The 13,331-nt window shown below is 38.4% G+C and overlaps 1 protein-coding gene across 1 annotated transcript; it reads left to right on the forward strand.

Moving 5' to 3' along the window:
- The first annotated feature begins 8,350 nt into the window (after nt 1-8,350).
- LOC125376763 (keratin-associated protein 19-2-like) lies at nt 8,351-9,394 on the forward strand. The gene is made up of 4 exons (XM_048388625.1): nt 8,351-8,410; nt 8,689-8,878; nt 8,963-9,079; nt 9,334-9,394. The coding sequence occupies exons 2-4, from the start codon at nt 8,698-8,700 to the stop codon at nt 9,348-9,350; spliced, it is 315 nt and encodes a 104-aa protein (XP_048244582.1). The 5' UTR covers nt 8,351-8,410; nt 8,689-8,697; the 3' UTR covers nt 9,351-9,394.
- The last annotated feature ends 3,937 nt before the right edge of the window (nt 9,395-13,331 follow it).

Raw genomic sequence — 13,331 nt, forward strand, 5'->3', positions numbered from 1 at the left:
ACAACTACTATGTTATGATACTGCTACCAATGTGACACAACTACTATGTTATCATACTGCTACCAATGTGACACAACTACTATGTTATCATACTGCTACCAATGTGACACACTACTATGTTATCATACTGCTACCAATGTGACACAACTACTATGTTATCATACTGCTACCAACGTGTTGCTTATATAATCACAGGTGACTTCTCTGATGTTAATAATTACAACCTTCATCGGTTATTGAAATATTGCCCAACATATCCCTAACGAACTGCTACCGATTGGGGTCACAAATTTATCATTAAATCATTATGGATACTGATGACGCAAATGCTAAAAAATGGGCCCAACGAGAATAGGAAACCATTGAGTGTTTTCACGGTGGGTTAATACAGTGGTTGATGTTGTGGTTGGTAGAATGCACAAACTGAAAACGGTGTTTGAATTAATCTGTCAGCTGAAATCGAAGTCTGGCTGTTCAACAAAAGGCTGTAGTTGTTGCCTCTGACAGGGCCCCAACTATGATAAACATAATATGAAACCATCACTCCATTAATTGTTTGATCAATGAACTTGGTTTCCAAGTTACGTTACAGGTCACATAATGCCATAAAGGAGACCCGTGAAGATTAGGGGTAGAATAGGTCTTCAGCAACCCATGCTTGCCGTAAAAGGTGACTATGCTTGTCGTAAAAGGCGACTAACGGGATCGGGTGGTCAGGCTCGCAGACTTGGTTGATGCATGTCATCGATCCCAATTGGGTGGATCGATTCTCACGATATCAATTACTGGATTGTCTGGTCCAGACTCGATTATTTACAGACCGCCGTCATATAGCTGGAATATTGCTGAGTGCGGCGTTAAACAACAAACCAACCAACCAACCATAAAGGACAGTATGTTAACTGAGGAAGAAATCAGCCCAGACCACGCATCAGAACTATCAACTTTTGGCTTGACTCAAAACCTGATGACATTTCCATTCCTCATGTGTCCTGGGTTCAAAAAGCTCCACACACATCTGTACAAAGAGAGATACATGACTGCTCCAGGAAAAGCACCACCACATCCCATTAAGGTTAACCATTAATATTAATATTATGAATCAATCAAAGAAGGGCATGATTACCCTTTTCGCAAACATCTAGTTTCACCACTGATTTACAGTAGTCCATGCACATAATTGTCACAGCTATATTACCTTTTACGCTCAGTTTCCAAAAGTACCAAAAACATTTGATTATACACCACTATCCCACACAACAAGGAAACACTTCATTCCCTGACTCAGGGGGCACGGGTGGCCCAGTCGCCTAAGGCACCGCAATTCGCTGTGCAGAGTTGCGTCCCTTGGACAAGCCAGAAACCTATGATTGTGGGTTCCAATCCAGGTTCGCCCTGATAAAGTTTCTAGGTTTGTCAGCACCATATCCGTGCTCGTTGGTTTTACAAGACCTGCCTCCCTTCGAGCTTTCCTCCCACATTAAGCTGGCACGCCGTGATATAACTGTAATACTGTTAAAAGCGGCGATACACCCAACTCACTCACTCACTCATCCATGGGCTCTTCGTTACATATCTATCTTTCAAGGTTCAGGACAATATTGAAAAATGAAAGCAAATGTCATGTGAAGTTTACTGAGAAAACAAAATTTGAAAAACTGGACCTCCTCATTGATAACCTCTGTCTGACGTTTAGGGATAGGAGGTTTATGCAAGATATCAGCATCCACATGGGCAGTCACTGTGCTCTCCTCCATGCTGAAGCAACACATGTACAGGAACGGTCGAGAATTCTCTTTCTACGAAGATTTCAAAGAACGTTATATGACTCTCGTCAATAGTTGTTTGATCAGGTTACATTCAAGACTCAGTACAGCCAGGATTGACGCGTCAGTGACAAAACATATGTCTACGCTTGATACGCTCGCCATTTCGTGAACACCTTGTATCATCAGTCTTTCATGGTGATTCATAAACACATTTCTTCATTTCTTATGATTATGGACAGGGTTTTGTGGAGGATGGATGGCTTGATGAGTGGATGGACGGATGGATGGATGGATGAGTGGATGGATGGATGGATGGATGGATGGATGAGGGGATGGATGGATGAGTGGATGGATGAGTGGATGATGGATGAGTGGGTGGATGAGTGGATGGATGGATGAATTGATGGATGGATGGATGGATGAGTGGATGGATGGATGATGGATGAGTGGATGGATGGATGGATGGATGAGTGGATGGATGAGTGGATGGATGGATGGATGGATGGATGGATGGATGAGTGGATGCATGGATGGATGAGTGGATGGATGGATGGATGGATGAGTGGATGGATGAGTGGATGGATGGATGGATGAGTGGATGGATGGATGGATGTATCAAAGGACATGGCACAGACACATCAAACACAACTAATGCCTTCTACGACTGTGAATTATATAGACATTCGTGATGATAAACCAGTGATTATCTTGTCAGTCATACTTACGGCGTCAGAAATTTCATTTTTCATTTATATAGTAAGGATGAAGTGGCTTAGCCTTACAGACTCGATGACTCCAAAATTGCTACCCTTGTGGGTAGCCGTGACTGGTCGTGTCGTGGCGTGCCGTCTCACACATACCTTTAACCATAAAGGTTAACGAAACGTAAAACCGGTGTAGGGTTGGGGCTTAACGATTACGTCAGGATTACAGCATGACTATTTCACTTTGATCCTTCAGGGTACATTGTATGTCAGCTTCAAACAGGTAACCTCTTCACACAGTGACAAGAGTTTGAACATGGTAATTCACAATGCGACATCTCTCGGATCAACCGTCGATTATAGGGCGTACGGTTTTCATTTCATATAAGCCGGGATTTCCTACTGCATCAAGCTGACACGTCGGGATATCACTGACATACTGTCCAAAGCGACGTTAATCTAAACTCATACAAGCCATCACACTCCGTGAACAGTACACTTCCTTAAGAACTCTTATGCAGCTTATGAACTGTGATCTAAATATATGCAAAAACCTTCCATATTCATGAATAAATCTTTTACTTGATGCAAAGTGCGCTGTTCTACAGTTATGTTTACTTCAACATGTTGGCATATATTACCTTCCCCACAATTGTCATTCTGCGCTGCATTTTATTCTTGGTAGATCAGACAGATGACTTAAATGTAAATGTTTCCGTCTGAATGTCAAGTAGGGTCAATATCTTTAAGAAACACCAGATCACGCTATACCTCACAATAATGGTGCACTGATTCAAAATAGTAAATGTGCATAAAAACTTCTGGTATATTGCATATAGCTATATGCAATAAACGAAAAGGTTGTTATCCATAAAGTTGTACGATTTTCTTATTTATCTTGCCAACGTCTAAAATGCCAATCAAACAGTTCGTAAAAGTACTTCTAAAAACGATGCTACTTGTCATTGTATTTGCAAGCAAAAACCCTTCAATCGAAAAAGTCTATTTTCAGACTACGGACAATCCGCGAATTACAAAAGCCAGGTGGGGTCTATGCAAAGAAAACAGAACCGAGGTTACAATTATAGTCATACCTGTGCAATTGGGAACACATGCAACTGAAAAGACGATAGTTCACAATGTCATAAGGAAATACACATGTATCGATGACTCCTTCGAATCCAGACATGAAATCCACATGAACACCACATGGAGGCAATGTTTTTTAAAAGTTAATCAGATGAAAGGATCTTGTGGTACATATACAGAGAAAATAAAAATGGTGATGGCCGAATATAAGGAACGACCGATAGGTACTTGCCCCACACATGCTTCTTCAGTGTCTGAACAAATGACATTTAATCATGTGAAGTGAAAACAGGGATGCACTCTACGTTCAATTTCTCAAGGTAGATTTGTTGAAGGTTTCAATCTATTGTCCAATATTTAAGTGTACAATGCAATGATTGATATAGCCAGTGAGAGCAAACAATATTATTACAAATGGGCGAAGGTGTTGCACTCAATCAGTTCTTTTCTCAATGACATGGCCATCATATGATTAGATGGTGCGTTCAGATGCAACGCAACGGTATTGTATTTTGATGCACACCTAAACGAAAGCTACATTCAACTCATTAGTCCCCGTATATATACTACCGACAAGAAATTAGGGATCTAATGACTTGAATACAGCTATCGTTTCGATGTACATTAAAATACAATACCGTGACGTTGCATCTGAACGCAACATCGAAAAACAATAAACTGTCACATCATGCATGAATAGCACGTGATGCACCTGCACACAGAGTGAGTGAGTGAGTATAGTTTTAGCAATATCCCAGATATCACAGCGGGGACACCAGAAAAGGGCTTCACACATTGTTTGTGGGGCGGGTAATCACACCCGGGTCTTCGGCGTGACGAGCAAACTTTAACCACTAGGCTACCCCTAATCTACACTGCACACAGAAGCCAAAAGATGTTCGAAAAGGGTATTAGTTGTTTATTTGCTGTATTTTAAGCTTCCAAAGCGTTTAATGACAGACACGTGGAAGCCATTTCTAAATTTGACGCATCAGTGACCCAAATGATATAATTCCCTTTTTTCCCTATAAGCAATTGCCTTGTATTTGCATGTGTTTGTGACGGGGACCACCGGTGGCGCAGGATACGCTCACCTTTTCGCGAAAACCTGGTATCAACGTATAGTGATTCCTGAGCACATGATCATGCTATAGGAAGCGTACAATAGAGATTTCGTATGATTGTCGAAAGGGGAATAAACAGACTAGCAAGAAGGGAAGCACAATTGGTGCCAAAGGGGATGCCTACATGTCTTGACTAAATGTCATCCCTAAATTTCACATATATTTTATTTATGAGGAAGTCCAACATCAGATGACATTTGCTTTTATTCTTGAAAAATCGTCTTTAACCTTTGTGTATACAGATACTGGTGTACTGAATTGAAAAATCAAATGGTTTTTTTTCGAAATAATTGTTTTTTTTTAATAGTGTAAAAAATCATCTCGGTCCACTTGTTCATAATTCCACTGGTACTGTAAAAAATGTCTGGTGAAAAGGATATACTTATTTGGCTGAACCTTTCACAAAATAAATGTCTCGAAGACGTGAACCTAAAATTATTACGTTTCATTGCTGAGACATTTCCCACGCCAAAAATCTTCGGGAACCTATATTTCAGGGTGAAACACCAACGCAATATTATGTAAATTACGATTGGTATTGATCATGTCTTTTGAAGCAGAGTATTATGTATCTTATCTTATTACCGTTATCAAAGCCGAAACGTTCAAATAGAGAACCTGATTGGCGACATTTTTTTAGTATATGATAAGCATTAATCGATGAAAGTGACTTATTGCACATAGCTGTTTTGTTTTGCCATGAATAAGTAATAACACTTTACACCTATTCGGTTCATGCCTGAATTACCACAGCAAAAAAGTGTAGGTTTTCGTCTTCCGGAAACCTTCCGGAAACCTTCGGATACCTTCCCATTTTGGATCCGGCCCGGATACCTTCCGGAAACCTTTCAAAAAAAATGTCAAAATTTGAGGGGTGCATTTTGTTCAATTATGTGTGAAACACATGAAAAAATTATCTGGAAATTACCAAGATAATTGAAGGTTGCTGAAGGTATCTGGAAGGTATTCGGAAGGTTTACGGAAGACGGAAACCTACACTTGCTTTTGCTGTGTACGTACTAAAAGTTATCTGTTATCTGTAGTAGTATAAGTCGAACACCGTTGTATCGAAGTTGAATAGACCTACGGTAATTAGACGCAACCGAAAAAAGATGAATAAAGAAGGACCAAGCTTTTACTTCGAGACTACTGTTTGTTTGACACAACGGTGTATGTACTAATAGTTATCATAGTACGAGACGTGAACAGCCGAGAACAATACTGAAAAAGGCTATGCGTTCACGAAATGGTTGATTTATCCAAGAATATTTGAACGTCAGTGCGACTTAAGGAAGAGAATATATGGATGTCAACTTCTTTATTATGAGGAACACGACGTTTCGGAGTATATGCTTACTTCTTCATCAGGTGAATGAATGCCATGAGGCAGAGAGCATATATATGTACATGTAAGGACATCAAAATTAATAAGAAGGTGAATAAGAAAAACAAAAGGTGGAAAATAACAAAGGGTAGAAACTAGCAAGGGAAGCCAACAGATAATTGGCGCTGATATGTGATTAACAACACTTAACAGTAATTAGCGCTGACAGAATGGAAGCCAGTATTAAGTATCATAGATACATCAGTTAGGAAATAAAGCTAATGTAGTTAATTGTTACTGTGCAGTAAGATAAATAAAATTCGAGGAGAATAATGTAGTATCTGGGGACTTCTGCAGTATATTCAGCAGAAGCTATTTTCTTGTGAGCAGGCTGCTGTATTACACGGAAACGGTTAGCATAGTTTACCCCGTGTGGTACAGTGCTACTGCTGTACTGTGGCGAGGCTGTACTAGTGTGTTGCGTCAGTTTTCTGGTCTCTTGTTATGTCGTATCACACAGATGCATTATAATGTCTGATGTAAGTTGCTCCCACATCATATATTTACTGGATACACACTTTTCAGACCGTAATCGAATATTTACTTAATATAGGTTAAACGTTGAGTATCGAGGACTGTTTGAAATGCAGTTAGACGATGCCAGAGAGAGTGTGTCTGTTTGCCACCTTTATATACGGTGTCTTGTACTTCCTTAATCGATGTTCATGTTTACCAGCTCGCATGTGTACCCGTAGGGTGATAACCTCGGGCCCTTTGATCCCAAAAGAATGCTTACTTTACACCATTAAGCTGAGGTGCGTTACTCAATCACGTATAATTCACAAATGGTATATATAAAGGACGGGGGAAACTGTTCCATTTAAACTGTTAAATTTCTGGGCCGCGTCCCAATCAAACCATCTCATCCAAAACTTAATAAACCAAAACATCAGCCCCAAAAACCAAGCTCTAGCTCGTAAACGACCCTTACTTACCCCAATATCCCAAAGAATAACAAACTACCTAAATGAACACCAAATTAAAAATCTTAAACAAAACTGCAAACAATCAGATATCTTCACCCCTAAACTTAAAATACCCAAAATAGACACAACACTAGCTAGCCAAATAAATAAACAAACCGACCCAAACATAGCTAAAACTACCACACTAGCATACATACACGAAAATTGGCCAAATTGGTGTCACATTTACACGGACGGATCCTCAGATCCGACCTCAAAACACACAGGTTTCGGAGTCCATACCACACAACCAACTAAAACCACACAATCCTTCCGACTCCCAAACAACCAATCAATATTCACGGCAGAACTAATGGGCATGGCCTCAGCCCTCCATAATCAAGAATCCAAAAAACACAAAAAAATCCTAATACTTACCGACTCCCTAAGTGGACTGCAAGCCCTCCAAAACAAAAATACCAAAAACCGACCTAAATTAATAAATCAAATACTTAAAAGCTCCAACGACCTAACTAAGGCAGGCAAACAAATAACCTTCTTGTGGATACCCGCCCACGTAGGAATATACGGTAATGAAAACGCCGATAAAGCAGCTAAACTATCCCTCAAAATCCCAGAAATAAGCTTAAACTTACCCATCTCAAAATCAGAAATTAAAAGTGTAAACAAGCAAAAAATCACAAAAAAATGGCATAACCTATATCTAAACTCAAATAGCCAAATCAAAAAAGTGCTCAGCAAACCACTAACCAAACCAAAAATTCTCCATCCATCCAAAAAAATCGACAGAGTAATCACTAAACTCCAAACAGGACACACCAACCTAAATAACCAGTTAAATTTTTTTTTAAAAACACACTACAGGTAACTGCCCAGACTGCAAACAACCAGAAACCCCAGAACACGCATTCATCCACTGCACACACTACCTAACACATCGAACCGCATTACAAACCACCCTCAATCTAAACAAGGCTCTAACTCTAGAAGCAATACTAAACCCACAAAATAAACTAGAAAACTTCAAGGCCTTAGGCGTATTCTTAATAAAAACGGAACTAATAAAACGCATCTAAAAACACAATAACCTACCAAATCAAAATCACATAAACAAACAAACATCCACCATACCCAGCTCCCTTAGTTCTCCTCCCCAATCCCATCGGCATCTATTCCAAATCTCAAAATTCCCAAATTCTATATAAGCAACCCCTAAAACCCCCCTCTTGGGTTGCACAGACCACTTTCGCCCCTTTCGGAAACACATTAAATGGCCTGGCCGGGCCCGTGTGCGAAATACGCATCAGTCGGAAAGCGCACGTTAAATCTCCAAAGTAAGTAAGTAAGTAAGTATGTTCCATCATCTCTTATCTTCACCTGCCGTTGAGACACAGATACGAGTCAAGACCAAACTGTAAGTACTATTTTAAGGTTTGCTCGTGATATATAATTATGTATACTTTTAATGTTTGATTCATCTGCTGCGCAATTGGCTGTTTTCAATCTTTATGTTGAGCCAATTTATAAAAGTACGAATATGTAACATAAAACGTTCTTGTAAATTGGGAAATATATGAATGTAGGTGAAAGTAAACATAATTCACAATGAGTTGTGTGAACTGAATTTACCAGATGAGTAACGATAACATGCTATTTACCTTTCTTGACAATGATTTTCACGTTACTCAATAGATACTCAAAATGATGAAGATAGTCGCCGCTCTTGTTGCCTGCCTGGCTGTTACCGCCTTTGCCGAGCCTACCGGTCTGTATGGTGGAATTGGCGGGTTGAACGGAGGACTGGGCGGAATTGGCTACGGAATGGGTGGATTGTACGGAGGCTTTGGAGGTCTGTACGGAGGCTATGGAGGTCTGTACGGAGGCTATGGAGGTCTGTACGGAGGCTATGGAGGTCTGTACGGAGGCTATGGAGGTCTGTACGGAGGCATGGGAGGTCTATACGGAGGCATGGGAGGTCTATACGGAGGCAAATACGGATACGGCATGGGAGGTCTGTACGGAGGATTTGGAGGCTATGGTGGTCTCTACGGAATGGGAGGATACGGAATGGGATTGGGAAAAGGTATTTCACAAAATATGATATCATTTGTTAATCGTATCCCACTATATACCTTCGGTCTCGTTTGCAAAATTGTATAATTTACCTATATGGTATTACTATTTTACGCGACAAAGCTGATGACATTTACAAAACATCTTTAAAACTATTCTCTGCTTTCTCTAATATTTGGTATAGTTTATCATGCAGCTAGTTTCAAGACTTCGTTGTGACTTATCCATACATCCTAACTTTATTCTACTATTTGTTTGTTTCAGGTATCGGCTATTATTGAGTTATTATCACCTGCAGTGTGATGCTGGCTATTTATGTATATTCTCAAACCAATGGAATAAAATCTTGTCATATTTATTTACGCCTTGAAATTTGTTTGAGATTTTTAAAGCTGAATATTAAACGGGACAGAGAACACTAATAATGGATGTAGATAGATTTTACAAAAATTTTAAGGACATCAATTCTACAAGATATGATGATGAAGATGAGTTAATAGACGATACTGAACCAGTTTATTATGACATTACTGTACTGAATAAAGTTATTTCAACAGAAGAAATAAAAGAGGGAATTAGATCTTTGAAACGAAATAAAGCCTGTGGGTTTGATTTGATAGATAATAGTTATTTGATTGACGCATTTGAGTTGTTACTGCCCCTACTCACATCACTATTCAATCTTGTATTCACCACGGGTATACTCCATAATGCATGGTCAACTGGTATTATTAAGCCTATATACAAGAGAAAGGGTGACCCGTTAGACCCTGCTTCTTATCGACCTATCACAATACTGAGTTATCTTGGTAAGCTATTTACTGGTATTTTAAACACTAGATTAACTAACTATTTAAATGTGAATAACATGTTATCGCCAGCCCAAGCTGGATTTCGTAAGGGATTTTCTACAATTGATAATATTTTTGTTTTGAATATGCTAATGACTATTCAAAAAAATAATAAAGAAAAATTATATTGTGTATTCATTGACTTTTCAAAAGCTTTTGATAATGTCTGGAGGGTGGGTCTCTGGTCAAAATTGTTAAATTCTGGAATTACGGGTACATTTTTAACATTAGTTAAAAATATGTATAGTGACATTAAGTCATGTGTTCAAATAGGCAAACACACTTCTAACTTCTTCCCAAGTTACACTGGAGTTCGCCAGGGAGAAAATTTATCTCCCCTTCTATTTTCAATATTCCTTAACGACCTCGAACCGTGGTTGATAGAAAACTGTTGTCAAGGTGTCAAGTTAACGCTGTCAGAGGAAACATTTACTCTCTGTGTACAGCTCCTGTTACTGCTGTACGCTGATGACATAGTTCTATTTGGTACCGATCCTGGATCTCTGCAAACTTCTTTAAACTCCCTCTTATTATACTGTCGAAAATGGAAACTAACGGTTAACATATCTAAAACTAAAGTTGTTGTGTTTGGCAGTGGTACTACAAAGAAAAAAATCGCCCCCTTCATTTTTGACAATAAAGAATTAGAAACGGTAGACTTCTATGATTATTTAGGAATAAAATTCAATAAAAATAGGAAATTTGGACTTGCCATCAAAACTTTAACCGAGAATGCCACAAAATGTATGTACTGTCTCCTGAAGAAAGCCCGAAATATCAATCTCCCACTCGATTGTATTATTTAAGCATTTGATGTTATGGTGTTACCAATCTTACTGTACGGCGCGGAAGTGTGGGGATTTGAATGTTTGAATATGGTTGAACAAGTTCATTTAAAATTCCTTAAATTAGCGGCTGGTTTGAAAGTACATGTATCAACTCCTTCCTTTATGGTCTATGGAGAATTAGGCAGGACCCCCCTTAATATTAGAGTAGCTAAGAGAATTATAGGTTTTGGGCATAGACATATTATACGATCTCAACAAAATAAGTTTTCGACTCTAATATATCAATTCATAAGGATGGATGCTGACGTAAACTCCAATATTCACCCTTGGTTATGTAATCTAGAATGTCTATTAAGCTCCTGTGGCCTGACCCAAGTTTATGATATGCCATGTAATTTCAACACCAAGTGGCTAGTCAATTCTGTGGAAAGAATATTGACCGATCATTTTCTACAATCCTGGAGAAGTTCAATATTGTCGAGTTCAAAAGGTTTCTATTATAAATATCTTAAAGAAATGCCATTATTTGAAAACTATCTCTACCTACCTAAATCTGTTTATTACCCGCTCTTAAAATTTCGCACTAATAACCACAATTGGCCGTTGGAATAATGTACCCAGAGAACAACGTCTATGTTCACTCTATAACTCACCAGCAATAGCAGATGAATTCCATTATATGTCCAGCTTTTGATAACAAAAGACTTGCATTATTCCTAGAAGATATTTAACTTGGTCAAATGTGTTTTCATTAAGAAGCCTATTTTCAACGACCAAACTAAACGAGCTAAAACGTCTATCAAAATATGTATAATTTGTTTTTAACACTTTGAATGCTAAATCTAAATGCACACAGCCGTCTTGATGTACATATCATATTTATCTCTGTACTTTATGTATGCTCTTGTACCACCGTCGGTGGTCTATGGAGAATAAAGAATCTGTATCATAATAGAATGTTCACAATGGAAGAGTGATCTATGTTTCTCCATATTGTAAACTCTGGACATAGTACGTGTTGTAGACCAATATCCAAGCACTTAAATGATATTGCGTTTTACTTCAAGCTAAGATATCAACTACTGACATGTGCTATTAAGTTCCTGAGGAAACCGGACATGATGATAAGAGGAGGGATTTTATGCTTGATATATCTCCCACAAAATGTCACTTACCCGAGTTCATGTTTCACGGGAATTTATCATTTGGGCTGCCAGGAAAGGGTTTGATGGCTATTTGAAGTACCATAATATCTGAAATTGGCTGGCTGTATTTCAATTTGCATTTTAAAAACTTGCAGCGAAACAAATAAGCAGGAGTGTCAATTTTTGTCAAAGCAGTCATTGACGGTATCAAGGGGTAGACAGTGTGCACTGTATTGAAATGTAAATGTGTGTGCCGTCCTTGAAAATGAGCGAAAGTTGTGTTCAGAATACAATCTACATGTTGTTATGGCGCTTTGTATAAATAATATCCGAGCTGCTGCAATGAAACAACGAAAGCCATGGTGATGTAGAGCATCAAAACAAATGTTGCAAGATTCTGACTGCTTTGGTTAGAAGAGAATGCATACAGTTGGAATTTCCACGACATTAACATATCTTTACAGTTTATTAATAACACAAACAAAAGGATTGAATTCAAAAGTAACTATTAAAATGTACTTCTTGATTTGAGGATGCAATTTAACATTTTGCATACTGCTTATGTAATTAATAGGAGAAGTATCTATATAGATATTTAGTTGTGTGTTTACTAACCACCTTCCCTGTAGGCGCTATTTGTAAAATACATATTGATTCAATCAGACCGCGAATTTGAAGATTCCGAACTGGATTGGTAGGATTGAAGATTACAATAAACAAACAAATAGCTAATATATCCCTGTTGTTTGATTACAACCAAAAGGTGACAAGCATTTATCAATGCAAAGGAGATTGCATTTGGTAACTGTAGAGTGTGAAATTCAGCGGAATAAATGGTCCAACTTTAAAGCTTGTCATAAGTCTTTATAACAACAACCAGACTGTAAAAACAAGTCGTTTGATCATGTCTATCTTTGAAAACACCTTTGTGTTATACTTTAAGAGCATTTACGTCTGAAAACACACGTGTTTACTTTTAGATGTACGGTTTTACTGGGAAACCCTTAGATAGTTACACATTGTCAAACTGATTTGCGCTTGTTTTATTCTTGGTAAGAGTTTTGGTCTGAACACGCCTTAAAAGAACACAATCATCACTATCACTACTGCTTCATCATGTCAAGGGCATACGTAAAGGGTAGAGACGATTTATATACTTTCTTCTTTCTTCTAATGTTTAGGAGCAAAGACTCATCCGAAGATTAAAACACGTTAAAGTGAGTTATTTGCAACAGTGATTAAGTATATATGCAAATGTATGAATGGCTGTGACATTGTCAAAAGACAACATTCTCCCAGTTTGGCACACGATGGAACGGACGGAGGAGCTCATGCAACATCAAACAAATATATACAAATATGAACTATTCACTAACACCTGGTGACATCACTGATATTCAGTAAATGTTTTAGAACAATGTTGCCTTTTACACCCAATGAAATCTGTTTCAGCAGAAAATCGAGCCTGATTATTCTCT

The sequence above is a fragment of the Haliotis rufescens genome, unplaced genomic scaffold (assembly GCF_023055435.1).
Source record: "Haliotis rufescens isolate VD_foot unplaced genomic scaffold, xgHalRufe1.0.p SCAF_75, whole genome shotgun sequence".
In the NCBI taxonomy this organism is placed as follows: Eukaryota; Metazoa; Mollusca; class Gastropoda; order Lepetellida; family Haliotidae; genus Haliotis; species Haliotis rufescens.

Bases quoted from the DNA above. Each gene is read 5' to 3' on its own strand.
- LOC125376763 (XM_048388625.1), top strand. From the start codon at position 8,698: ATGATGAAGATAGTCGCCGCTCTTGTTGCCTGCCTGGCTGTTACCGCC. The intron at 8,879-8,962 runs GCTATGGAGGTC...GTCTATACGGAG, and splicing joins CTATGGAGGTCTGTACGGAG to GCATGGGAGGTCTATACGGA.